Source organism: Salvelinus fontinalis, chromosome 8 (assembly GCF_029448725.1).
Source record: "Salvelinus fontinalis isolate EN_2023a chromosome 8, ASM2944872v1, whole genome shotgun sequence".
NCBI lineage: Eukaryota > Metazoa > Chordata > Actinopteri > Salmoniformes > Salmonidae > Salvelinus > Salvelinus fontinalis.
This window is the reverse complement of record NC_074672.1, coordinates 24,769,201-24,796,891: the sequence shown is the minus strand read 5'-3', so window position 1 is coordinate 24,796,891 and position 27,691 is coordinate 24,769,201. Positions and strand designations below refer to the sequence as shown.

The 27,691-nt window shown below is 45.6% G+C and overlaps 2 protein-coding genes across 10 annotated transcripts; one reads left to right on the top strand and one right to left on the bottom strand.

Annotated features, from left to right (window-relative positions):
- Nucleotides 1–289: 289 nt before the first annotated feature.
- LOC129860938 (polycomb group protein ASXL1-like) lies at nt 290–17,438 on the top strand. 3 transcript variants are annotated; one of them, XM_055931881.1, is made up of 12 exons: nt 290–958; nt 4,176–4,258; nt 7,017–7,134; nt 7,281–7,440; nt 8,114–8,244; nt 8,452–8,536; nt 9,454–9,576; nt 10,294–10,460; nt 12,253–12,349; nt 12,724–12,829; nt 12,989–13,958; nt 14,268–17,438. In XM_055931881.1, the coding sequence occupies exons 1-12, from the start codon at nt 902–904 to the stop codon at nt 16,968–16,970; spliced, it is 4,800 nt and encodes a 1,599-aa protein (XP_055787856.1). In that variant the 5' UTR covers nt 290–901; the 3' UTR covers nt 16,971–17,438. The 3 variants fall into 3 exon arrangements, with proteins under 3 accessions (XP_055787856.1, XP_055787858.1, XP_055787857.1); XM_055931882.1 differs by having other exon boundaries at nt 943–958; nt 4,176–6,870; XM_055931883.1 differs by lacking the exon at nt 9,454–9,576 and having other exon boundaries at nt 291–958.
- An 85-nt stretch (nt 17,439–17,523) lies between these two features.
- On the bottom strand, nt 17,524–26,525 carry LOC129860939 (protein-L-isoaspartate O-methyltransferase domain-containing protein 2-like). 7 transcript variants are annotated; one of them, XM_055931889.1, is made up of 7 exons: nt 26,435–26,509; nt 26,249–26,317; nt 25,186–25,501; nt 24,769–24,871; nt 24,196–24,367; nt 19,864–19,987; nt 17,524–19,302 (listed from the first exon to the last, which is right to left on the bottom strand). In XM_055931889.1, exons 3-7 carry the CDS (start codon nt 25,490–25,492, stop codon nt 18,854–18,856), a joined length of 1,155 nt encoding a protein of 384 aa, XP_055787864.1. In that variant the 5' UTR covers nt 25,493–25,501; nt 26,249–26,317; nt 26,435–26,509; the 3' UTR covers nt 17,524–18,853. The 7 variants fall into 7 exon arrangements, with proteins under 7 accessions (XP_055787864.1, XP_055787865.1, XP_055787860.1 ...); XM_055931890.1 differs by having other exon boundaries at nt 25,186–25,492; XM_055931885.1 differs by having other exon boundaries at nt 26,249–26,525.
- Nucleotides 26,526–27,691: the final 1,166 nt, after the last annotated feature.

Sequence of the window (27,691 nt, the reverse complement as noted above, 5' to 3'; positions counted from 1 at the left end):
GTGTGTTAAGTAAGACTGCTTATAACAGCGCCACCTATAGGCCAATCTGTGACATAATCTTTTACCAAGTTACTCTGTGCCAGTTACTTTGTGCCAATTTAGAAAAAAGTTACACATTTATGCTTGAGTTATTTGACCATGTCAAGAAAAAATAAAAAATAATACAGGAGAGATAAGCAATAGGTTAGCTTCGCTGTGAACCCTTATTAATACAACAATATGGTTTAGTATGCGACGTTAGCTAGCTAAGCTCATGCGCAGAAACACGTCATCAGGTCTAACGGTCCATCGATATAAACTAGTTTTGACGAAAATTAAAACGTGTCAGTTTGAGGTTGGAGTTATAACACAATCAGCTACTTAAGACATTGGCTCGAATCTAAAGTTGTGCCTTCAGAAATCGAGAAAACTAACAATTTAAGGAAGAATTGTCCACTTCTCTCTTTGACTTCCCAAACCCCAGTCTGGTCTGTTGAGTCCACTGAGCTATAGGTAGAGTCTTGGGAAGTATCGCGATGTTGGGCCCTCTAGGTTTAGAAACTCTGTGGTAGTAGCTTCAAGACGAGAGGCGCTCGCTCGTTACTGCGCCCCCCGTATGTGTTTATTAGCTAGCTAGCTTATTACTAGCCTTTAGGCGCGTTACCGTGCACTAGCGTAGAACAATAATAGTTTATATAGCTAAATGAATTAGCTCAACAAGAGGCGTGCCTACCGAGCACCAGACGAGCGAGAGAACGAGCAACTACGTGGTGGGAAGGCTAGCGAAACGGAGAGAAACAGTTCAGCTAACGTTAGCTTGCTAGTTCGGGGTTTCTTGATCCACCGACCGTATTTAGCTTGCTAGGAACTAGCTGCTGCTGGAGGTGCAACCGATAACTAGCTAGCTACTAGAGGGGAGGAAATGAAGGACAAACAGAAGAGAAAGAAGGAACGCACGTGGGCTGAGGCGGCTCGCATGGTAATACTATCTTTAGTTGTAATATAGTAACTAGCTAATGTACTGACAGGGAAGACGAACACTCAGCAACCAAACAAATATTAGTCGGAGCCTGGGCTGTCTGGTTGGCACTGCACTTTAGCTAGCAGGGAGTGCTCGGATAATCTCAAATTAATTTAGCTAAATCGCCAGCATGTTAACAGTGAAATGAGTAAATGCATTGAGCCCCCGATAACGAAATAATTGTATTATTCATATGATTAACGTTAGTCATTCCACGTGTGGTTGTAGCCAGAGTCATGTATTTAGATGGCTCTGGTTGTATCTAAGCTAACGCTTATTGTTGACAGGAGCATAGCTAACATACGGGTACCGTCTGCCTTCCAGTTTGACCCTTTGTTTGCTAGCTAGCGAGTTAGCATAACCCCCTGTATTGGTAAACTAGCCAGATTACCAGTGGTACCACCATTAATTGAAAATGTAAACAAATAACAATTTCAGAGTTATCCACCCAAGCTAACGTTGATTACACTGTCTGCTCTTATTTTAACACATTTAGACAGGTCCCTCTGGTTATGGTCAGAGCAAGGGTCAGGGGAATACCACCCCAAGCCTTAGCTAATGTTATCTACCACCATTCAAAGATGGATACAGTTGTCTTTATGTAGCTATCATCATGGTTATTGGATAGCTAAGCTGGTGTATGTATGTAAAGTTCTTATTTAGCCATATTGATAAATAAGACTGCTAAGAAGTTGCTTGTAGGCTTCCAGCTAACGTTACTACCCAATGGTATACAAATCATGTCTGTGTTCTTGTGTAATGCAAGTCCTCTTTTGGCTTTCTTCAATGACCATTGCAACATTTTATTGTAATTCAGTTTTCCATTATGTTTTCTTCAGCAACAAGACACCCTATTCTCTATGCTTTGTAGAGTGTTCTAAATATACAGGTCTACTATATGCGGTAGATAAAATTATTTATATTGTATCAGAGAGTACTTGGATTAAAATTGTGTGTAAAAAGGATATACGATTGGGAATGTCATGAGGTTGCCACTCAGAGCTGTGTCTTGATGCTGAGTAGGATAATCAGGCACCTACATTGTGTAGTTATGCAGAGCCCTAACACACAGTGCCCATTTACTGCTGTAAACGGTCTGCATTCGGCAACAGTCCATAAATTTAAATGGTAGGCAGACCCCTCTTCTGCGACTCAACTGCCAGATGAGGCTGTGTTGCATAGCAGTATCATTGGTGTTTCTTGAGGATTTTGAACTTGATGTAGTTAATGACACGTTTTATTCAGTTCACATAGCTATAAAGCCTACCATGTTTTATATTGTGCATGCATATTGCAGATGCATTATAGCTCAACTTTGGCTAATTTCTCCTTTCTAATATGGGTGTGGAAGTTACTTAAATTTTAGGGTGGGGCTCTATTCTGTTGCCAGACCCTATTTTTCTGTTCCCTGCCTATCAGCATCCTTGCACGCCACGGCAGCGCTACATAGCTCAGTGCCATTTTTGGTTTTCACTGTGTGGGGAATGCATGTATTTATATCCGAAGCCCATATGTCACTGCAGAATCTTGTGGTGCGAATGTTTTGGCTAGGCTAGCTTTTGGGGAGCCTAAACAATATTCATAGGCTGAGGTGAGTCCAGTGTGTTCTGAAACTTGTGCTAGGCCATGCTAGCTTCTCATTATTCTCTGGGGCATACAGGAATAACAGACCGATTTAGTGATAAGAGATGTAAACAAAAGAAATTGATTTTCAAGCATGGTTTGAGAACCGCTAGTGAAACACACAAATACCTAGCTTGCACGCTCACACATTCAGATAAATGGGGATGGGCCGGTGTGAAATTGTATCTTCAACTAGATAGAGGACACACATCACCATATGGAACAAATCCATTTAGCGTTGCATAACACCACATACAAAAAAGGAGAACCTTCAAGACACTTTTCATACTATTACCAACAATGTCATGTTGCCTAGACAACCATAAGCACAGTCTGTAGGCTAGTTTATAATTTTCATATAGGCCTATCTGCAGTAAATCAAAATAATCTATCTGCCATGGCATTAATCAGGAGTTTGGTAGTGGTATGTGATGGGTTTTCTCCATGCATGACTGGGCAGGTTCTTTTCTCCACAGATTGCAGAGAACCCTGATAGGTCTAACTTATCCACCATCTGGCCCCTTGAGTTCCTCAGAGACTGTTTTCAGTTTCCTTTTTCTACAGGGGCATGGACAACATAATTGTTACATTGAATGCCACATGTCTTAGTATTCTGTAATCAACGCCTCACCGAATCATGGTGCATACTGTTGCTCTATTGTGATGTGCATCTTTAGTGTGTGCCTGTGTTGTCAGTGTGTGTGTTGTGTGCTTGGAGTCGGATTTGTCTGCTGGTCTCCCTGACTGAAATACCCTTTCCTCTTCGTCCAATTTCCTGCATGTGTGTCCTTGGGTTAATTTGAAGCAGCGCTATACTACCCAGTCTGTGTTGTGTTGTTCCTTCTCATGCATCCTGTCATGACGACACACTGAGAGGCGCTGGATTAATCGCACAACCTCAAGCACCTATCTCTGGTCTTATTAATGGAAATTAATCAATAATTCACAGTATTTTTAAGGGAGTGGAGGTGGCACTTAAAACCACAAATGCTGCTAGGCTATGTAGTGATGTCACTTTATTAGAATTAGTGGTGTAGTGGAGGATAAACATTGTTTACACACCTTTTTATTTTGCGTGAGTGTTTACCCACCTTTTGTGTAAAAATGCATTGAAAGTATAGTGAGCGTTATTTTTTTCACCATAGCTGGCAATCAGCATTTACCCACTTATTTATCACAATATCACTTATTTAAATTGTTATAGTACGTTTATATGAATTGGTTCTCCTGGAGGGATAGGCCTAGTTGTGGGTGTGTTGTGCTATTTCACTGTCTTAGTGGATATTAAAGCCACATGCTTTCTGCTGACAAAGCTTGAGTGGTTAACTCAGGCGTTTTGAAACATTTTAATAAATGGACGATAGTTTTATACACTGCCTTTTGTGAATCTTCCATTCATAAGGTATGGAGTTCACATTTTGTTGCCCTTTTTCACCAGATATTTCTCAAGCTGCTGTATTCACTTATTGGATGTATGGTATAGTTGGAGGTATATCTTAAATTGTATCTGTATGGGCTATAACATGTTCATGACTGACTGTAATTTTTCCAGGTTCTAGAGAACTTCTCTGATGCCCCCATGACGCCCAAGCAGATCCTGCATGTTATACAGACCAAGGGGCTCAAGGAAATGAGGTAAACAACCACCACACACACATATTTAATTAAAGGGATAATGCGAGATTCTGGCATTTAAGCCCTTGTTCTACCACTTACCCAGAGTCAGATGAACTTGTGGATACCATTTTATGATTCTGCAGACAGTATGAATTAAGTTAGCATTGGCTTGCAAAACTACAGCTAACTAGTGTTAGCGCAATGACTGGAAGTCTACAGGTACAATAGCAATGCTACAGTAGCATACTGCACGCGGAGACATACAAATGGTATCCACAATTTCATCTGATTCTGGGTAAGTACGGTTGAAGTTGGAAGTTTACATACACTTAGGTTGGAGTCATAAAAACTCGTTTTTCAACCACTCCACAAATTTCTTGTTAACAAACTATAGTTTTGGCAAGTAGGTTAGGACATCTACTTTGTGCATGACAAGTAATTTTTCTAACAATTGTTTACAGACAGATTATTTAACTTATAATTCACTGTCACAATTCCAGTGGGTCAGAAGTTTACTTACACTAAGTTGACTGTGCCTTTAAACAACTTGGAAAATTCGAGAAAAGGATTTCATGGCTTTAGAAGCTTCTGATAGGCTAATTGACATCATTTGAGTCAATTGGAGGTGTACCTGTGGATGAATTTCAAGGCCAACCTTCAAACTCAGTGTCTCTTTGCTTGACATCATTGTAAAATCAAAGAAATCAGCCAAGATCTCAGAAAAAAATTGTGGACCTTCACAAGTCTGGTTCATTCTTGGGAGCAATTTCCAAATGCCTGAAGGTACCACATTCATCTGTACAAACAATAGTACGCAAGTATAAACACCATGGGACCACGCAGCCGGCATACCGCTCAGGAAGGGGACGCGTTCTCTCTCCTCAAGATGAACGTACTTTGGTGCGAAAAGTGCAAATCTATCCCAGAACAACAGCAAAGGACCTTGTGAAGATGCTGGAGGAAACAGGTACAAAAGTATCTATATCCACGGTAAAATGAGTCCTATATCGACATAAGCTGAAAGGCCGCCCAGCAAGGAAGAAGCCACTGCTCCAAAACCGCCATAAAAAAGCCAGACTACGGTTTGCAACTGCACATGGGGACAAAGATCGTACTTTTTGGAGAAATGTTTTCTGGTCTGATGAAACAAAATAGAACTGTTTGGCCATAATGACCGTCGTTATGTTTGGAGGAAAAAGGGGAATGCTTGCAAGCTGAAGAACACCATCTCAACCGTGAAGCACGGTGGTGGCAGCATCATGTTTTGGGGGTGCTTTGCTGCAGGAGGGACTGGTGCACTTCACAAAATAGATGGCATCATGAGGATGGAAAATTATGTAGATATATTGAAGCAACATTTCAAGGCATCAGTCAGGAAGTTAAAGCTTGGGTCTTCCGAATAGACAATAACCCCAAGCATACTTCCAAAGTTGTGGCAAAATGGTCTAAGGACATCAAAGTCAAGGTATTGGAGCGGCCATCATAAAGCCCTGACCTCAATCCCATAGACAATTTGTGGGCAGAACTGAAAAAGCGTGTGCGAGCAAGGAGGCCTACAAACCTGACTCAGTTACACCAGCTGTGTCAGGAGGAATGGGCCAAAATTCACCCAACTTATTGTGGGAAACTTGTGGAAGGCTACCCAAAACGTTTGACCCAAGTTAAACAATTTAAAGGCAATGCTACCAAATACTAATTGAGTGTATGTAAACTTCTGACCCACTTGGAATGTGATGAAAGAAATAAAAGCTGAAATTAATCATTCTCTCTATTTTGACATTTCACATTCTTAAAATAAAGTAGTGAACCTAACTGACCTAAGACAGGGATTTTTTACAAGTAATAAATGTCAGGAATTGTGAAAACTAAGTTTAAATGTATTTGGCTGAAGTGTATGTAAACTTCCGACTTCAACTGTAGAACAAGGGCTTAAATGCCAGAATCTCGCATTATACCTTTAAAGCCCATCTTTATGGTAATGTATACCAGCAACAAAACCAAGAATGGAAGCGCTCATGTTTTAATTTTAAATTTTATCCCCTTTTCTCCCCAATTTTTCGTGGTATCCAATCGCTAGTAATTACTATCTTGTCTCATCGCTACAACTCCCGTACGGGCTCGGGAGAGACGAAGGTCGAAAGCCATGCGTCCTCCGAAGCACAACCCAACCAAGCTGCACTGCTTAATACAGCGCGACTCCAACCCGGAAGCCAGCCGCACCAATGTGTCGGAGGAAACACCGTGCACCTGGCCTCCTTGGTTAGCGCGCACTGTGCCCGGCCCGCCACAGGAGTCGCTGGAGCGCGATGAGACGAGGATATCCCTACCGGTCAAACATTCCCTAACCCGGACAACGCTAGGCCAATTGTGCGTCGCCCCACGGACCTCCCGGTCGCGGCCGGCTGCGACAGAGCCTGGGCGCGAACCCAGAGACTCTGGTGGCGCAGCTAGCACTGCCCTAGACCACTGCGCCACCCGGGAGGCGGAAGCACTCATGTTTTATGTAAAATAAGTCTATGTTATGAGAATATCCATGAGAAAGGAATGTTTCAACTTTGACTCACATTTTTCACAATTCTTCCATGATCTCTACCTGGCCTGATCCACAATATGCTCAACAAAAACAGAAGGTAAGATGGCACAAGAACAAAGGGACAATATTTCCATTTTATGTTTAGCTGTCTCTTTGCATACCATAGGTATTGTTCTGCTTCAGTCATCTTCTCCCCACTCTTTCTCCATCACCCCACCCTGTTTCTCTCTCTCTGTCCACCAGTGGCACAGCCCCTCTGGCCTGTCTGGTGACCATGCTGCACTCCCAGGTGAGGGGGGACAGAGTAAAAAACAGCATCTTCTTTAAGCTTCCTGGCAGGATGAGTCTGTTTACCTTGAAGGTATGGAACCAGCCCAATCCACACACTCATATCTCAAACACGCACCTCTTATCCCTACCCCTAATAAACCTCATACAAACCATATCTGGAATACACACACATGCATGTTTGTGATAGCAATCTCTCTTCTGACTGTCCCTCTGCAGAAGAACGCTCTGCAGTGGACCAAGAGTTCCACGGAGGCGGAGACAGCCGAAGCCAGTACACTGGCTACTGCTAACGCAGCAACAGCAGGGCCAACGGAAGGTGTGGAGCAAGAGAGCTGTGACTCCATGGAAATAGTTGCAGCCAGTGGAGAGAACGATGGTGTGTATGGTTGTGATCACCACATGCCTTCATCAGTGATCATTTAGTGGAGAGTAAATGCCCTTTTTATTTGGTGTTTACATCCACTGTAAATTAACATTGTTGAAGTTTACATTAATCACCACCCATCTTATCAACTGCCCTTTTACAGTTTATCCACCGTTTGTTTATACTACTACATCAATGGTCTTTATTAAGCACACATATCGAACGCATCACTATTAAATCTCTGACTGCCCTGTTCAAAGGCACTTTGAAAACAACACGTGTCGTGATAAAGGCGAAAAGAGCATGCCTATGATAGAATAAATTGAAGTGTTTTTAAACAACTGCAAACCAGAGACAATTTTTCTTATTTTTAGGATCTGATTGTTGCTGTGGTTACGGGTGCACATGAAACTGCCAACTGTGGCTTAGATCTGTTTTTTAAAGTTTTTTTTAAAGATAAACATTTTATTTGGGTGAGCTCCTGTTTATCTGAGTGTATGGCTGAAAAGTGCTAGATGATAAACACCACCAATTGTGATAACGGAAACCAATACATGTGCAGTGTGAAAAACCTTATTTTCAGTGTTTGTTGTCCATGGACCATTTATCATCGACTAAACCATTTGGAACCCAGTAAAGAGAGAACAATTTGGTATCTGACCATAGCCCCCTCTACCCCTCACAGCATCCATAGATGAGAGCTCGTCCAGTGCCTCCTGCTCCACAGAGCCCCAGACCAGGCTGAGTAGATCTGGAGTCTCTGGACAGGTGCGCTCTGAGGCCCAGGCACAGACCCGACTAAGTCGATCCAGACAGGTACGCTTTACCCCCTCAACCTGGGCTGTCTGTATGTGTACTGTTGCTCAATAGGGATATTATAAGTGGTTGTGCGTAGGTTGAGTCGAAAGAGTTTTTTATACTACATGCATAGGAAATGATTGCAGATCCCCTTTATGTCTGGCTTAGTGATAACCTCAGCATTCTATTACCTCTCACTATGTCCGTTTCTCTCCTTCTCTGCAGTCGAGCAGACAGAGGAAGAAGGCTGTGATGATGCCGCGGGTGGTCCTCACTCCACTCAAGGTCAATGGTGAACACGTCCCATCAGGTGAGCACTTCTCTCTGCTAGCCCCTTTGCTACCCTAACCCCATCTCGCTGTACCCACACACACACAACCTCTTCCTGGGAAAAAAATGTTTGCAGAATTTGTAGCATTACACACACAGACACCTCTGAGTCATATTCCTACAGTGGGCTTGGACCATTTCTCACCCAGCATGGGCCTCTACTGCTTTGCCAGTCTTTTTATTTATGTGTTGCCTATTTACTTTTGCAGCAGCACTCTTAGACTGTAACTTCAAGTTTCTCAGTAAGCTCTGGGTAATAAAAACACCGTCTGTGAATGGCCTTTAAACTGTTTTAGTGCTATCTATGGGAAGAAAGTGTAGGAATGGCTAGTGTTCCTGCAGGTTTCGTGTTGACTGAAATGTGACCTGTGTGCAGTTTTGACCGTGCTCCTCGTGCACCCAGAGTCTTTCTCTCATTCTGAGGATCCCCTGAAACCCTCCCCTCTTGTGGCTGATTGTCTGTCAGTCTCTGCGTGCAGAATAACCCTCCTAGCCACTCATTGTCTGAGTGCAACTTCTGTCCTCCCCGCTTCTTTTATGTGCACCTGGAAATTCCAGTCTCATATCAGTCCTTCCCTCCCGCCTTACATTTAGCTGCCCAGTAAACCCAATTGCTATCTATGAGGTGGGGGAGCTCTTTCTGAGATTTCTGCTCCACCCTACCCCCCACCCTGCTCTCTCTGTGTTGATGTGGGACTGGGTAACTGCTCCCTTTGCTTTGTCTGTATTGCTCACCTGTCCCAATCCCCCCCACCCCGTGCTATGGGCTCTGCTGCCTCCCCTTTTGGCTTGTCTGCCTGACCTGCCCACCCCCGCCTTCCTGCTCGTAAGTCCCCCCTCACACACGTGACCGGAGTGTCTCACCAGGCTCCCCCTCCCCCCACCTCTCCCCCTCAGGAGCAGCGGGGAGGCGCAGGGAAGACTCTAGGGGGGGTCCAGGCCCCACGCTCCGTGCCCGCCCCGAGCTGGCTAGCTGGAAACGCCCCCAGCACTTCAAGAGCTTGCGTGGCTACCACTCAGGTACAGGGGTTAGACCCGGGTATAATATCCAACCCAACCAACCTCCCTCCAGTAAACCCTAAAACACCAACCCCTCCCTCTTCCAGTTGTAAGCCAGTTTATTTTCCTTTCATCATTGTTCAGGACACCTTTGGCAAAGAGATATGCCTGATGGAACCTGAACTGTAAAAAACTTGACAAATCTGTATATATTATGAATTTAGCTGTCACAAATGAAGAGGTCAAACAACATAATCTGGACATAGTACACAAACTGTAGAACTATTGGATGTATGTCTCAGTTTCTACACAGGCCAGCTGTCTACGAATAAGCGTCAAACCTGGACTTTGGGTCAATCCCAGACTGACAGGGTGATTTGGTAGCTAACCAATAGTACGCTGGACGCTAACATTGTCAGGGTTGCATTGGTCACTAATGCTAACTGAACAGCAGTGCATTGCAGGTTGCTAACTGAATGCCAGGGTCTGCTAGCTATCCCAACACTGGCTACCCAGCCAGGACATACTTAACCGTTCACTGACTGATAGCTGTTGTGATTGTGTTGGCTGCTAAACTAAACGCCTGAATGGCTGTGCTGCTGGCTCTTAACTGGAGTTGTTGGCTTGCAATGGAACGGCCATGCTGTGCTTGCTGTTAGTTGAATGATTTGAGTTTTAAACCCATATCCATTGGATAGCATTAGCCACTTGCGGGCCTGTGGTTGTGTTTGTCTGCAGGGCCCATGAAGAGGAGCCGAGGCGGGGTGGAGGTGGACTTTGAGACGCCCGGCTCTATCCTGGTCAACACCAACATCAGGGCTCTCATCAACATGCGCACCTTCTCTGCCTTCCCAGCCCACTCCCAACAGCAACTCCTGCAGCTCCTCCCTGAGGTCGACCGCCAGGTGAGGGATCTTGCTCATAATTTATAATCCTAGTCATCATTTACAGTTGAAGTCGGAAGTTTACATACACCTTAGCCAAATACATTTAAAATCAGTTTTTCACAATTCCTGACATTTAATCCTAGTAAAAATTCCCTGTCTTAGGTCAGTTAGGATCACCACTTTATTTTATGAATGTGAAATGTCAGAATAATAGTAGAGAGAATGATTTATTTCAGCTTTTATTTATTTCATCACATTCCCAGTGGGTCAGAAGTTTACATACACTCAATTAATATTTGGTAGCATTGCCATTAAATTGTTTAACTTGGGTCAAATGTTTTGGGTAGCCTTCCACAAGCTTCCCACAATAAGTTGGGTGAATTTTGGCCCATTCCTCCTGACACAGCTGGTGTAACTGAGTCAGGTTTGTAGGCCTCCTTGCTCGCACACGCTTTTTTAGTTCTGCCCACAAATTTTCTATAGGATTGAGGTCAGGGCCACTACCTTGACAATACCTTGACTTTGTTGTCCTTAAGCCATTTTGCCACAACTTTGGAAGTATGCTTGGGGTCATTGTCTATTTGGAAGACCCATTTGCAACCAAGCTCTAACTTCCTGACTGATGTCTTGAGATGTTGCTTCAATATATCCACAATTTTCCGTCCTCATGATGCCATCTATTTTGTGAAGTGTTTCACGGCTGGGATGGTGTTCTTCGGCTTGCAAGCCTCCACCTTTTTCCTCCAAATATAGCAATGGTCATTATGGCCAAACAGTTCTATTTTTGTTTCATCAGACCAGAGGACATTTCTCTAAAAAGTACGATCTTTGTCCCCATGTGCAGTTGCAAACCGCAGTCTGGCTTTTTTATGGCGGTTTTGGAGCAGTGGCTTCTTCCTTGCTGAGTGGCCTTTCCGGTTCTGTCGATATAGGACTCGTTTTACTGTGGATATAGATACTTTTTCCCTCCAGCATCTTCACAAGGTCCTTTGTTGTTCTGGGATTGATTTGCACTTTTCGCACCAACGTACGTTCATCTCGAGGAGACAGAACGCGTCTCCTTCCTGAGCTGTATGACGGCTGCGTGGTCCCATGGTGTTTATACTTGCGTACTATTGTTTGTACAGATGAACGTGGTACCTTCAGGCGTTGGGAAATTGCTCCCAAGGACGAACCAGACTTGTGGCGGTCAACAATTTTTTTGGGGGGGGACTTGCCTGATTTTCTTTTGCTTTTCCCATGATGTCAAGCAAAGAGGCACTGAGTTTGAAGGTAGGCCTTGAAATTCATCAACAGGTACACCTCCAATTGACTCAAATGATGTCAATTAGTATATCAGAAGCTTCTAAAGCCATGACATAATTTTCTGGAATTTTCCAAGCTGTTTAAAAGCACAGTCAACTTAGTGTATGTAAACTTCTAACCCACTGGAATTGTGATACAGTGAAATAATCTGTCTGTAAACATTACTTGTGTCATGCACAAAGTAAATGTCCTAACCGACTTGCCAAAACTATAGTTTGTTAACAAGAAATTTGCGGAGTGGTTGAAAAATGAGTTTTAATGACTCCAACCTAAGTGTATGTAATCTTCCAACTTCAACTGTATAACTCAAGGACAGTTTCCCGGACCCAGGTTAAACCTTTCCCCGGACTAAAAAGATTTTTCAATGGAGATTCTCTATTGGAGTGTGCCTTTTTAGTCCAGCCCATCATGTCTCATAATTTCTGTGCCATATTGTTTTTTGGATTTCTCGTACAGCTCTGTCTGTGAATGTAACCCAGTATGTCCTGTCTTCCTCCTTCTCCAGGTTGGACCTGATGGTCTGGCTCGCCTCAGTAACTCAGCTCTCAACAATGAGTTCTTCACTCACGCCTCCCAGAGCTGGAAGGAAAGGCTTGCTGAGGGTTAGTACCTACTTACTTAATTATATACTATGGTTGGTATAAAGGCCCACTGATATCACGTGACTAGGGGTTAGTGACTGGCTACACAGGTGGGGAACTCTTTCCTTTCAAGAGTTAATTCGCTAGCAATTTATTTTACTCTACAGAAATTGCCAGGTATTTTTCTAGAAATAACATGGTGTACAATAATAACCCATGAATTACTGTCTCTTGGGTATTCAGTACCAGAAAGTACCCATTGATGCTGTCACAGCTTCCTACTAAATACCATGCAAATACCAGGGGAAACAGAATCAGTCAATACATGAAGGTATTATATAAAACGCTATAGCCAGTTATCTGTAGGTTAATCCAATATTGTTTGACCTGCTCAGGGGAGTTCACCCATGAGATGCAGGTGCGATTCCGCCAGGAGATGGAGAAAGAGAAGAAAGTGGAGGCATGGAAGGAGAAGTTCTTTGAGGAGTACCATGGTCAAAAGTAAGTCTTCTGAACTTCCACAACATCGGCTGTTATTTTTTTAAGCTCCCTGTTATTCCATGGACCATTTGCAAATGTACTTGATTATTTCAACTGTATAACAGTGTCTTTTAAAAAAGTGTATATACCCTTTATACTAATGTTGTTCTATTGCTGCAGGTCTGGCCTGACCCGAGAAGAGTCTCTGAAGTTGACGATGAGCGAAGCGGCCGATGCTGCCACCAGCGTTCTGGACAGCAAGGTGGCCTTGGTGGCGGCGGGAACGCCCAAGCGCCGCAATGTGGGCAGGCGGAGGCGCGATGGCAGGATGAGACGGCGAACGCGGGCAGACTTGAGACGCAGGGCGCAACGCACCCTCTGTAAGACCAACTCCCCTACCCTGCAGTCCTCCAAGCAGCTGGAAGGCACGCTCACTTTAGATGCAGCTTCTGTTGCCTCTGTCCCCTTGCCCATCCCAGAGGCCACCACGATGCAGGGAGATGTGGTGTTGCAGGCCGACTGTGAACTGGAGGACCCGGCCCAGTGTGCCTCCCTAGAGCCCGTGCCCTGCCCTTCCCCTGTGCCTGCGCTCCCATCTGTGACCATGCCTGTGCCCACCCCGACCCCCAGTCCCAGCAACGTATCCATCAGCACCTCCGATGAGCCTGAAGTCACCGCCCGCCTGCTCCCCGAAGAGCCTGCACCTGCCGTCGCCTCAACCTCCTCTCCCTCCTCCTCGTCTTCCTCCTCCTCCTCTTCGTCCTCCTCCCCTTCCTCATCTCCCTCCTCCAACTCAGAGAGACAGGGGGGGTTCACCGCCGGCTTGGATTCTTCCTCCTCATCCTCTTCTTCCTCCACGGCCGCTGCCACCGCTGATCCACTGGACGACGGGGCCTCCATGGTCACGGGGGGCACAACCACCAGCAGCCGGGAGAGCAGCCCTGCAGCCAGCCCCACCCCCATCATCGCCACCTCCTCCCAGGCCACCAAGGAGCAGAAGAGGAGGCCAGACGAGCCCCAGGCCTTCTCCAGCTTCCCCGAAAAGAGGCCGCGAATGGAAGATCGTCAGTCCTTTCGTACCACAATCGACGGAGTTCACACGGAAAAGCCGCAGCCGACAGCAGAGGAGCCCAAGGTCCCACCTATCCGGGTATGAGGTCACCATTTTTAATTGTAACCCTTTATTGTGGCTGTAGTGATGCAGTAGCAGGCACTCAATTTCCTACGACCTGGAATCCACAATCTGTAAAGTAAGTTTGATTATTGTGATTTGTCTCCAACAAAAATGTCAAGCCACCTTGCCAAAAACCAACTTCCTTCTCTGAAGATGGTAAATCATTAGTGATGATTGACTGGGTTTCGGTGTGGAATTCTTAGCCAAGCAATGGATGCGAATGTCTGTTATATGGCCTTTGTAAAATCCATGTTTGATATGTTCTCCTTGTCTGTATCCCTCCAGATTCAACTCTCCAGAATCAAACCGCCCTGGGTCAAAGGGCCGCCAACCTACCAGATCTGTCCCCGCATCGTGCCCCCCGGCGAGGGCTCGCGGCGCTCGGGGACGGGGGCGCGCACCCTGGCGGACATCAAAGCCCGCGCCCAGCAGGCCCGGGCCCAGCGCGAGGCCGCTGCTGCTGTTGCAGCCACTGGGGATGGACCAGGGCCGGGCGGGGGCAGGGCTGGTGCTGGGCTACAGGATCGCAGCAGTGGAAGACGAACGCGAGAGCACCCTGGACCCGTCGAGCCCGGAGGAACAGGAGACGTGGAGGAGCAGGGATCGCCTGCGGGCTCTCATCCGCCTGGAACACAACTACAGCAGTCCAAATTAGAGCCCTCATCTACCCCCACCCCCAACACAGCTGCCTCGTCCCCCTCCCTGTACACCTCCTCCAACCCCTCCCTATCCTTCTCCGAGCCCCCGCAGACCCCCACTCCATCCCCAACCACCCCGGAGGAGCGACCAGGGGAGCTGAGTGGGGAAGATGTGACACCACCACCAGTCAAAGGCACCTCCAACGGACTCTCGGACAAGGCAGTGCTGCTGGAGCCTGAGTCTGTGTCCAGCCACCTCAGAGGGCGGGGCGAGGGGGACGACTGTGACAGGACAACGGCCAAACATGGTCCCCTGGCTCCCACCTCCATCCCAGATTCTCTGCCCAGGTTCGGGGCCCAGGGAGTGGATGTGATCAGGTCCCTGGCTGGGGGAGGAGGGGGTGTCATCCAACATGGTTCCCACCACGTGGGGCCACAAGAGAACCCCCCCACCCCGGCCAGAGAGGGCCACAGCCAGAGCGAAAAGCAGTCGCGGCCCCCGGAGAGGGGGAGAGATACAGCCTCCCTCCCTCGTCTCCCACCTTCAGTCAGAGAGGACGAAGCAGGGCATCACAGCGATTCCACGGAGACGGCCTCCGACTGCGAGAACGAGAGCCAGGAGGAGGAGCCCCACCTGAGCATGTGGAGCCACCGCCTGCCTGCTCAGCGCAACGGCAACATCCAGCACCTCCAAAGGTTGTCTCAGCAGGCCCACGGCCAGCCTGTGATCTGCAGCCCCCCTCTACAGCAGATCCAGCAGCCGGTCATCCATGCTCACGTGTCCAACCACCACGGCCACAGCCAAACAGTCATCCAGCCCTGCTTCCCCAACGGCCTGCCCAGCCAGAGTCTCATACAGCCAGGCCTAAAGCAGCCGCAGCCTGAATGCACTCCCCACCCAGACCAACAGACTCTCGCTGCGCCACACTCCCAAACCCAGAGGGGGCACAAAACGGACCCAATGGATGACTACAAGGCGTCCAGCCGGGGCTCGGCTGAGGAGGACTGTAGGCTGGGGCTGAAGCCTTCTCCCATCCACCCCACCGCTGGCTCCAAGAGGCTCCCTAGTTCGGCCCGGCCTGTGTCCACAGTGGAGGCCAACAATCCTCTGGTCACCCAGCTGCTTCAAGGCAGCCTCCCGATGGAGAAAGTCCTGCCGCAGACGCACTCGTCTAGCAAGCTAGAGATCAACCGCCTGCCAGGGGGGCACCAGCCAGCCCCCCAGTCCCAGCTCAGCCGGCAGCAACAGACCAGGAATCCGGGCCTTCGCTTCAGGGGCCCCACAGAGGCCCATACGGGGGAGTCCCTGGTCCCTGAGTTGTCCTCTCAGAACCAGCAGAAGTCCCCTGTTGGCCGAGGAGGCTCCCCTGGAGCAAGCCGGAGCTTCGGGTCCTCTCCCCCGGGCACAGTGCCCTCCCGCATGGCCTGCCTGCTGGAGGAGGCCTCCTCTCGGGCCACGGCCATGCAGCAGTACCTGTTCCAGCAGCCAGGTGGCGCTGTGCCCCTTGGGGCCGTGCCCGTCATCACATCCCTCTCTTCTTCGTCCTCTTCCTCCAGACGGAACTCCCAAGAGTCGGCTGTCATCAGAGAGTCTCCAGAGAGGCACCACAACAATCTTGCTCAGCCCCGGGCCACCCCGGACCTCTGCACCACTGAGGTGGTCCCCACTGTCAAGATAAACTGGCACCCTTCCAAACCCCACCCCCCGCACCAACAGCAGCTCTCGCCCGCACCCAGCGTGAAAGGCGAGGTCACCTCCCGGCCCTCTTGTCAAGCTCTTGCCAAAACCTCCCCCTCTGGCCCCATGGTAGGTGGAGGGCCAGGTGTGGTGGTCACCAAAAAGGAGGCAGTGAACTCTATGGACGGTTACCTGACTGGAGGTGGAGCTATGGAGGGACTGCTGAACATGGAGATGTCCTTAGCCCGCATGACTAAGAAGGAGGCGCAAAGCAAAGCTCAATACTCTTCCACCTCCCCCTCTTCATCTTCATCCTCCTCTTCGATCTCCTCCCTCCCTTTCCAGCTCTATGGTAAGCTGCCCAAGCAGGGCGGAGGCAGCAGTGTGTCGGCGCCCGGCTTCAGCTACACGGCCAACGTGTCTGTGGTAGATGGCAGCGGCTTCTCGAGGAGCATTGCCGATGGCGTCCTACAGCTGCGTCAGCGCCACAGTGCCAGCCAGAGCGCCACGCTCAGCATCCAGGCGTTCGCAGACAGCGCCGCTGAGGAGGTGGCCCTCAAGTGCTCCTGCCGCCTCAAGGCCATGATCATGTGCCAGGGCTGCGGGGCCTTCTGCCACGACGACTGCATCGGCCCCTCCAAACTGTGTGTATCCTGCTTGGTGGTCAGATAGGCGCTTTCTCTGATGTTGCTACAGTGTTGGTGGTTTGGTGTGCCACCTTCAGCATACCTGCTCCATGTATAAACTGTTAACTAACCTAACACACCCAGGACTTGTGAGAGAAACAAGGGTGTGGGACTTAGGCTTCGACATGTTCCACCCGTAAGAGGGTGGAACACGGGCAGGGTGATGCCTTGTATTATACAATCGGTCTGTATTTTGTTGCTTATTTTTTCTAATGCCTTTTATTATTTTGTATTATAATTATTAATGTGAATTTACTTGGCACGGTTGATTTGTAAATTGTGCCTTTTTTTCTTTTCTCAAAAAAACATTTACCTCATCTTGACACCTGTCATCAGTTCAGTGTGAAAATGGTGGCCGTTTGTTATTGTTTTTGTTTTCCTCTCTGGGGAATTTGTTCTAGTCTCTTTCTTGCAAATAAATATTTTTTTAAATCATTAAAGCAAGCATAAATTACGTTCTGTTTTTTTGTAATTGCTTTCCTTCAAGTCAAGACTATACTCTGCAGCTAAGCACAATATTCAAAACTAATCAAGCAGTCTGGTATTAAGCAATACAACTTTTTAATTTGCTTGCAGTATAGTTGAACTTATTTTAATGATCGTCACACTACAGTCCTTTTCCAAACATTTTGTCACACGTAGATATTTATTCTAAATACATCATTTTTACTTCCGCTGAACAACTTGACACATTGTAGAACGGAACCGCAAGAAACATTTGGAGCCGGTCAGCGCTGGAGAAAATTGGCACTGAGAACATAAGACAAAACATTTTATAAACAACCGATAAACACCATCAAAGAGCATTACACTGAAGTTCCAATGTAGACCAATTAGTACTTAAATTCCTTCACAGGTGGATACACATACATTCTTCACTACTTTGATTACAGTTCTGCATTAAGAACCCAATGGTAAATTGCTATCCCACACTCATTCACTTTTTATCCCTAATCCAGGGGTGTTCTACAGTCTCCCATTATTTGAAAAGATTTGATTAAAGAATTCACGAAATGAATGAATTTGGATAATGCTGTTTGACAATGTGGTCATTTCATTTCTATACCTGTGTGCAAAAATGTGTTACTATACTTTAATGCCTGGAGCCCTCGACATGTGCCTGAACAGAAATGGCCTCAACGAATTCCCTGCTTTCACCAAGTACATTCAATGCAGTAAGATATGAACACAGAATGAGAAAATATTTCCACAACATTTGGGGCTTTCAGTACGTGTAAGTCCATCTCAAAGGCTCCACTGAATTGTTCGGTCACAGTCAAAAGCATAATTTTCCAAACAATCACATTTACAAAATTCTAAGGGAATAAAGAAGGACTTGGAAACTGGGTGCCACGGTCAGGCACAAGACAGAAGATGGGTAGATGGAGTTCACAGGTAGGGCATTGAGTGACATGAGTATTCAGTGTTCAGAGGAGTTGGGATAGTCCTAGGAGGCTGGTGGTGGTGACGTCTCTGGGGCTGACGAAGTAAGCTTCCAATCCCTAACTCGCCATCCTTGTTTTTCCAACTCAACCGTTACCGCCTAGACACCTCTGGATACGTGTACCTGGGCTATCAGGAGGGGGAGATGGTGCCATTATTATATTGCTTCTACTTATCCAATTTTTCTAGATATTCATTTCAACATTACGTTTTTAGGGGTTGATTTCAAATTCACCTGTTGACTTGCAACTTATTAGGTAGGCTGTATAGAAAATAGTGGGAACTCATTTCAGCCATTCCACTGGAGTTATCAGCCTATTTCTTACACATCCATTACTTCTGATTCCAAAAAGGGGAGTCAACAAGGGCATAGGGATGGGAACAAGTTATAGAATGGGCGCACAGCTTCACGTCTCCTGTCCCTCCCTACTTCTCTCTGTAGTGAAGCAGGTACATCTTCAGAGGCTCAGGGAGCGGCAGACCCAGGATCCTCTCTCTTAGCAGGTTCACTGGAGCCTCATGTAGAAGGGAACCGCCCTCCCTCCTCTCCTGTTCCTCCTGCTCCTCTTCCTCAGGATCTCCTAGAACCCTGCAGTCCCCCTCTTCTTCCACCTCGTCCTCCTGCTCTTCTTCAGTGTCGGTTCCAGAGCGGTTGTTGTTGTCCATCGGCCCGGGGATGAGGCGGCTCATGAATACGTAGCGGTTGGAGAGCAAGGTGGAGCCATGGTGTTGGGCCTGCCTCCGTCGAAACCGCTCCCCGCTGTGGGCCATCCTCCTCCTGGGCAACGGCCCTGGCCCTGCCACTGTCTTCTTCAACGTCAGGCGGATAGAAATGCGAGCCAAGTCCTGCAGAGTCCGCACCTTAAACATGGTCGCTGAGGAGGCACACACACCACAAGATGAAACCATTTCACCCTCCCCACATAGTAAGTGATGGAAGTTCTGCATTCTCATTTTCTAACTATTCCAACATGCATTTGAGACAACAGTGTTCAGCTGCTTTCACCTCCTGCCTCCTTCCCCAGTCTCTTGAGTCTCCAGGGCCTGTATTCACAAATCCTCTCAGAGTAGGAGTGCTGAGCTATAATAATAATTTCGAGGGTGCCTATATTTCTTATATTTTTTGCAAATCCTAACTCCCCCGAGACACCCTCGGAGAGTGGGGTCATGGCCAGGGTTCACTCATTATCAACGGCGACCCTGGAGCAATTAGGGTTAAGTGCCTTGCTTCTGCCTCCCCTATCAGGTCCCCCTGTTGTATTCTTTATAATCTAAAATAAAATGTTTTATCCTAGATCAGCACACCACTACTCAGACGCTTTGCGAATAGGGGTTTAGAACTCCAACATGGCTACTCATCACACAAAAGGCTCACTTGGAAAACTACCTCTGCTACAAAGACAATTATATGACAGATATGCTAGTACAGTACTTACGTAAAGGCACTGCTTTAGGTTTACTGTTGTCTCTGTGTTTGGGCAACACCAGTGGGGCAAATGACACAGCAATGATCTTTTTGGTCTCCCAGCTGTTGTAACCTGTTCGAGTAATCTTGGTCAACTAAGTAGAGGAAGGACAATGATGTGTTAATGTGTACTGGAAATGTTTTTGTTTTTTTATTAAGCAGGGTTAATAAATATATCTACAGTGCATTCGGGAAAGTATTCAGAACCCTTCCCTTTTTCCACATTTTGTTACAGCCTTATTCTAAAATTGATTAAATAAATAATAATGTCTCAACTTACACACAATTGCCCATAATGACAAAACAAAAACTGTTTTTTAGAAATGTTTGCTAATTTCTCAAAAATAAACAAACACCTTATTTGGTATTTTATTAGGATCCCCATTAGCTTTTGCAAAAGCAGCAGCTACTCTTCCTGGGGTCCACACAAAACATAATACAGAATGACAATACAGAACATCAATAGACAAGAACAGAACTACATACCTACATACATACATATAAATATGTTTTTAGACCCTTTGCTAGGAGACTCGAAATTGAACTCCTGTTTCCATTGATTTTCCTTGAGATGTTTTTACAACTTGATTTGTTTCTACAACTTGATTTGAGTCCACCTGTGGTAAATTTAATTAATTGAAAATGATTTGGAAAGGCACACACCTGTCTATATAAAAGGTTCCACAGTTGACAGTGCATGTCAGAGTAAAACCAAGCCATGAGTTCGAAGGAATTGTCCGTAGAGCTCCGAGACTGGATTGTGTCGAGGCACAGATCTGGGGAAGGGTACCAAAACATTTCTGCAGCATTGAAGGTCCCTAAAAATACAGTGGCCTCAATCATTATTAAATGGAAGAAGTTTAGAACCACTATGACTCTTCCTAGAGCTGGTCGCCCGGCCAAACTGCGCAATCGGGGGAGAAGGGCCTTGGTCAGGGAGGTGACCAAGAACCCGATAGTCACTTAGGCAGGCCTCCAGAGTTCCTTAGTAGAGGAGATGGGAGAACCTTACAGATGACAACCATCTCTGCAGCACTCCACTAATCAGGCCTTTATAGTAGAGTGGCCAGACGGAAGCCACTCCTCAGTAAAAAGTAGAGGTCGATCGATTATGATTTTTCAACACCGATACCGATTATTGGAGGACAAAAAAAGCCGATACCGATTAATCGGCCAATTTATATTAATTTTTTTTTTTTTATATATATATATCATACACACACACACACTTTTGTAATAATGACAATTGCAACAATACTGAATGAACAATGAACACTTTTATTTTAACTTAATATAATACATAAATACACACACAGCTCTGAAGTGACAATGATACTGAAGAGTCTGCTTAGGAGCCAAATACTCTCAACTGTTTGAATAAAAATAGAGTTTAAGTTACCTGTGATGAATGTTGAAAACAAAAACTGTCATTTCTATATGCAGGAAATCCTATTTTAATAATGGGCATGGTAAGAATTGACGACCAAAGTGCGAGTCATAATTCCCATGACACCTTCTTGCAAAATCTGAAAAGCGGTTCCTTCATTTATTCCATAGGATATTTTTAGATTCACTTAAAATAAGGTCTGTGTTTCGTGTAGGCTTACACCACCTTGCCAATTTTATAACTGTGTTGATATCCATAGTACATAGTAACTCTGATCAATATTGGCTAAATATAAGCGAAGATCATTTTTTTTGTAGTGGATTTATGAAAATATGTTGTCAAACGTTACCTTATCCGAGTGAGATTTACACGCGTATCAAAACGTCGAGGTGGTTTAAGCCTGCACGAAAAACAGACCTTATTTGAAGTAGATCAAGACATTCTCTATGGAAGACATGAACGGTAAAATAACGAAGGAACCCCTTTCAAGTTCAGCCGCAAGTTATTACAGGAATTATAACGCGTCGACTATTTCTCTCTAAACCATATACCTTTGACTAATCCGGAAAATATCACCTCGGAAACAAAACATTTATTCCGTTCCGTATTTTATTTAACGGGTGGTATCCATGAGTCTAAATATTCCTGTTACATTGCACAACCTTCAATGTTATGTCATAATTACGTAAAATTCTGGCAAATGAGTTCGCAAAGAGCCAGGCAGCCCAAACTGTTGCATATACCCTGACTCTGCGTGCAATGCACGCAAGAGAAATGACACAATTTCACCTGGTTAATATTGCCTGCTAACCTGGATTTCTTTTAGCTAAATATGCAGGTTTAAATATATATACTTGTGTATTGATTTTAAGAAAGGCATTGATGTTTATGGTTAAGTACACATTGGAGCAATGACAGTCATTGATTGATTGTTTTTTATAAGATAAGTTTAATGCTAGCTAGCAATTTACCTTAGCTTACTGCATTCGGGGCACAGGCAGGCTCCTCGTGCAGTGCAATGTAATCAGTGTTAGAGCATTGGACTATTTAACTGTAAGGTTGCAAGATTGGATCCCCCGAGCTGACAAGGTCGTTCTGGTTCGTAGGCCGTCATTGAAAATAAGAATGTGTTCTTAACTGACTTGCCTAGTTAAATAAAGATTAAATAACGGTGTAAAAAGAAGAGAAAAAAAAGGCAAATCGGCGCCCAAAAATACCGATTTCCGATTGTTATGAAAACTTGAAATCGGCCCCGATTAATCGGCCATTCCGATTAATCGGTCGACCTCTAGTAAAAAGGCACATGACGGCCCGCTTAGAGTTTGCCAAACGACACCTAAAGGACTCTCAGACCATGAGAATCAACATTCCCTGGTCTAATGAAACCATGATTGAACTCTTTGGCCCTAATGCCAAGTGTCATGTCTGGAGGATCCCTGGCACCATCCCCACGGTGAAGCATGGTGGTGGCAGCATCATGCTGTGGGGATGTTTTTCAGTGGCAGGGAGTGGGAGACTAGTCAGGATCGAGGGAAAGATGAACAGAGCAAAGTACAGAGAGATCCTCGATGAAAACGTGCTCCAGAGCGCTCAGGACCTCAGACTGGGGCAAAGGTTCACCTTCCAACAGGATAACGACACTAAGCACACAGCCAAGACAACGCAGGAGTGGCTTCGGGACAAGCCTCTGAATGTCCTTGAGTGGCCCAGCCAGAGCCCGGACTTGAACCTGATCAAACATCTCTGGAGAGACCTGAAAATAGCTCTGACACTCCACATCCAACATGACAGAGCTTGTGAGGATCTGCAGAGAAGATTGGGAGAAACTCCCCAATTACAGGTGTGCCAAGCTTGTAGCGTCATACCCAAGAAGATTCAAGGCTGTAATCGCTGCCAAAGGTCCTTCAACACAGTACTGAGTAAAGGGTCTGAATTCTTACGTAAATCTGATATTTCAGTTCATTTTTTATAAATTTGTAAACATTTCTAACAACCTGTTTTTGCTTTGTCATTATGGGGTGTTGTGTGTAGATTGAGAAGGGGGGGAACTATTTCATCTATTTTAGAATAAGGCTAAAATGTAACAAAATGTGGAAAAAGTCAAGGGATCTGAATACTTTCTGAATGCACTGTAATAGGAAGAGAAAAAAAGTGCATTTATATGGAGCCTTTCTCTAAACCCAAGTCACAAATGGAGCACAGAGCATTAGCTACACACAAATGAAACAAGTGTCAAAATGTGTTAGGAGCAGGACCAAGAAAGATGAGACAACACAAACTCTATAACAGAGAATGCAAGGGACAGGGGAGATGAAACCACAAGACACCAGAATAGATTCAAATTCTAAAAATAGCACTGGGTGAAGAGATGAGATTATTCTAGTTCAGGGATCATCAACTAGATTCAGCCACGGGCCGATTTCTTTCTTGAGCAGATGGTCGGGGGGCCGGGAACATAATGACAAATAATTTGTAGACTGCAAATTGACCGCAAGAAGCCCAAACAGATAATGTTTGACTAAGACATAATCATTTCAAACCTTGCTTACATTTGTTCATGATCACGTGTCTCTCTATTATTTGTGGGAATACTTGGGAACAGATTTATTTTATCAAAATCACTTGGAGCTGAGTTCCTGGTGGCTTTACAGTATATTATGCCCCCCCCCCCCCCCCCCACACACACACAAAAAATGTCTGAATACTTATGTACGTGTTTTTTATATACATTGGGGAAAAATTCATAAAACCTGTTTTTGCATTGTCATTACGGGGTATTGTGTGTAGATAGAGGGGAAAAAAATATCTAATCCATTTTAGAATAAGGCTGTAACGTAACAAACTCTGGAAAAAATCAAGGGGTCTGAATACTTTCCGAATGCACTGTATAGTTTGTGGGTGTGCACACATGCTGACCTTTTCCTCCAATGGCAGCACTAGGATTCCTCCTACTTTGAGCAGGTTCTTCATGTAGTCTTCCTGCTCCCGCTGCACCCCAGCTCCACAATACACCCGGTCATACTGACCACTCTCTGGGGCTATCTCCAGACAGTTCCCTATCACGAAACAGGGCTCGCAGAACTCAAACCTACACACACACACACACACACACACACACACACACACACACACACACACACACACACACACACACACACACACACACACACACAGAAACACACGTTTCCCCCATTCCAGTCTGATGTTTCTTGGATACCTTTAGTATTCCCAAAACAGTTTTCTCGACAATCTTATCAACGACACCTAACCCAGAATAAATGTGCCCTGTACCCCGAAGACACAGACTTACTCTGTGTGGTGAGTAGCCTACTCACAATAACTTATCTTACTAGCTTGTTACAGAGTAATTACATTTAACTGGTTGCGCCTGATGGCATTATACCAGAGTTATAGGAGCTTCTGCTCTGTTGACCTCCTTTCTCTTTCTATCACCTTCTCTCCAGCTCTCTCATCATGAAACCCTCCTACCTGTCGAAGCTGTCGCTGGTCTTGATGAAGAACTCCAGTTTCTGGTATGCATACTCAATGACATCTTGGTGCAGCTCCACACCATGGTTCACTCCAAATGGACCTACAGTAAGGATGAGAAACAAGGAAAGAGTCAGTCCATCAACAATGAGAGTCCATCAATAATTTACACTTCTCCATTTTCTTTCCCTTAACAGGGCACATCCACAGGCTTGTGTATAGCAGTGGAGACCACAAGTGGCTGAGAGTCTCAATGGCAAGAATTGTGCTCAGCCTCCCTTGCTCCATTGCAATGCACTTATCTAATTTAAGTCACCAAAGTTTTGAGAATATCTAGTGAATCTGGAGCAAGTCTATCCTTTTTCACCCAGCCTAGATTTCACCTGGCCAGGTGAGGTTTGTGTTGTCCTGACTCACCCAGTATGAGTCCCACCATGGTGCTGAGGTAGCCCGTGCCACTGCCCAGGTTGAGGAAGGAAAGGCCAGGCTGGAGGTCCAGGGCCTCCATCACCTCTGAGTAGATGCAGGGGGCTGAGAGGTGGATGTTGCCGTGCCTCCAGGCCAGGTCCTTGTAGGCGCTGTCCCGGAACTCTTCCAGATAGTAGTCGGCCCGGTCGATGGCCCTGAAGGCCTGCTCCACTAGGTCCGAACGGATGTACTGGGCCTCCTTCAGGTTATCAATCAACTCGTCATTGTCCTCCCCCGCACTCACTGCTCCTCCCATCTTCGCAGTCTCACACAGAGAGAGAGAGAAGAGAGAGAGAGAGATTAAATGGAATGTAAGTTTGAGAGATCAGGCTGGTTTAACGAATCTGGAGTCAGACAAAAGGTGTCAAGTATTGATAAGTTATCCCCCTCATCTCCCCAATGATCCATACCAGCTTCTGTATTTTCTGCAATGCTGACCTCAGGCTCCAGATAATAACTTTTTATTGCTATATTTGGATTAACCACTGACTTGGGACATTATAAAAAATATTTAAAAAAATGTTATTTTCCATCTGCATTCAACAGAGCCAAGTGGTAGCTAGAGAAAATAATTTGTCTTTTAGGGTCTTGAAGGTGTGTGTAAAATACAGGCCTGATTTATAACCACTTTCTTCAAGTCTTTCATAAAGTTCGTATATCATAAACAAGTCAAATAAGCCCTTTCCCTGTGTTTTCACCAGTAGTCGGCCGGTGGCACTGCCACATTACACGAGAATCCTAGTGACGGTGGTAGAGAGGCATATTTCCCACCAATCAACGAACACACAAAATACAGCTGCGCCACTGAATAACAAAAGAGTCTGTATTACATAAATATTCTCATTGCCACCAAAACTATTGCAACCAACATTTAGGTCAGGATTTCATACGCATTCGTCATAGTGTTTTGTTATGCCTTATTTCAAATAGTTTGATAAGGCTTTGTTATCAACAACCAACCAAGACGTGCACAAACTGCAGCCGCAATGTGAGCTACATAAAAAAGTATCACCTTTGTCTCTGTTGATGTCGTCTATGAAGAGCTGCGATGCAGAGAAGATAAATTATGGTCTGGTTGGAGCTAACAAAGAAATACGAAGCAGCTGTCTTTACCTTATGGAAGTGACGTTTAATCGACGCTGCTTTATAGTGTCAACTGTACTTCTCAAAATTATGTTGAAATCGTATATGTTGTTACCTTCTCGTTTCCCCCCCATACACATTCAATAGATTTCACCACTATTATGGATGTAAACATTGACCAGGTGACACTAACGTCACACGCAGTAACACCCAAATGTGCGCTCAGCACCCCCGGTGGAGTACTATTGTAAGATCTGGCAGGCGCCAGCAACACCTGGGCAGAGGAACGCGCCATTGTGAAAAAAAAACATATTTTTTAATGTAACCTTTATTTAACTAGCCAAGTCAGTTATCTTCGATGGAATATTCGTCTTGCATCGGCCGAGATGTAAAGTGGCAATTTTTATCCAGTAGAAATTAGGCTTTAAATGCGATTTCGTAATATCCATTTCAAGTTATTTAACTTGTTTGACATTAAACATAAAGCAGTATGTGGGATGGGATGTATGCCAATAATATTGCCACGTTCATGTTCTATTCGGAACTAGGAAACTCTGACATTTCCAACATGCTGATAGTAATTATAAATGTGTCGCGTTCAACGAATCAGCAATTCGGACATTTTCGAGTTTCTTAGTTCTGACCAGAATATGAACGCGGCATAAGACAATTGTAAGCCTATGTGGATACAGTGCCTATCTATAGACAGTCTGCACCCCTGTCAAAATGTTAATATTTTGTTGCCTTATAGCCTGGAATGAAAATGCATTAAAATAGTTGTTTTTCACATTTATCTACACATCCTACCCCACAACCACAGTGTCTCCCGGCCCCTCTTGTCTCAGCCTCCAAAATCAAATCAAATTTTATTTGTCACATACACATGGTTAGCAGGACCAAGCCGTCCCTCCAAACTGGATGACCGAGTGTAACGGATGTGAAATGGCTAGCTAGTTAGCGGGTACGCGCTAGTAGCATTTCAATCAGTTACGTCACTTGCTCTGAAACCTATAAGTAGGGTTGCACCTTGCTCTGCAAGGGCCGCGGCTTTTGTGGAGCGATGGGTAACGCTGCTTCGTGGGTGACCGTTGTTGATGTGTGCAGAAGGTCCCAGGTTCGCGCCCGTGTCGGGGCGAGGGGACGACGTAAAGTTATACTGTTACACGAGCAAGTAGGAGACTGATCAGAGGGGCGACCAAGAGTCCAATGGCAACTTTCTTATTTTATGGTATTACAGCGGTCTGCAAATAAGCCAATGGCAACTTTGAAAGAGCTACAAGATTTTATGGCTAAGACTAGTCAAAGTGTGCATGTGACAATATCCCAAAGCACTCCACAAATTTGGCATGTATGGTACAGTGGCAAGAAGGAA

Excerpts from the sequence above, each read along its gene's own strand:
- LOC129860939 (XM_055931884.1), bottom strand. The coding sequence starts at position 26,494 with ATGTTTACATCCATAATAGTGGTGAAATCTATTGAATGTGTATGGGGG. Across the intron at positions 19,988-24,195 it reads TGCTGCCATTGGAGGAAAAG|TTGACCAAGATTACTCGAAC; the intron begins GTCAGCATGTGT and ends TCCTCTACTTAG. Across the intron at positions 19,303-19,863 it reads ACCTAAAGCAGTGCCTTTAC|CGACCATGTTTAAGGTGCGG; the intron begins GTAAGTACTGTA and ends GTGCCTCCTCAG.
- LOC129860938 (XM_055931881.1), top strand. The coding sequence starts at position 902 with ATGAAGGACAAACAGAAGAGAAAGAAGGAACGCACGTGGGCTGAGGCG. Across the intron at positions 8,245-8,451 it reads GACTAAGTCGATCCAGACAG|TCGAGCAGACAGAGGAAGAA; the intron begins GTACGCTTTACC and ends CCTTCTCTGCAG. Across the intron at positions 10,461-12,252 it reads TCCCTGAGGTCGACCGCCAG|GTTGGACCTGATGGTCTGGC; the intron begins GTGAGGGATCTT and ends CTCCTTCTCCAG.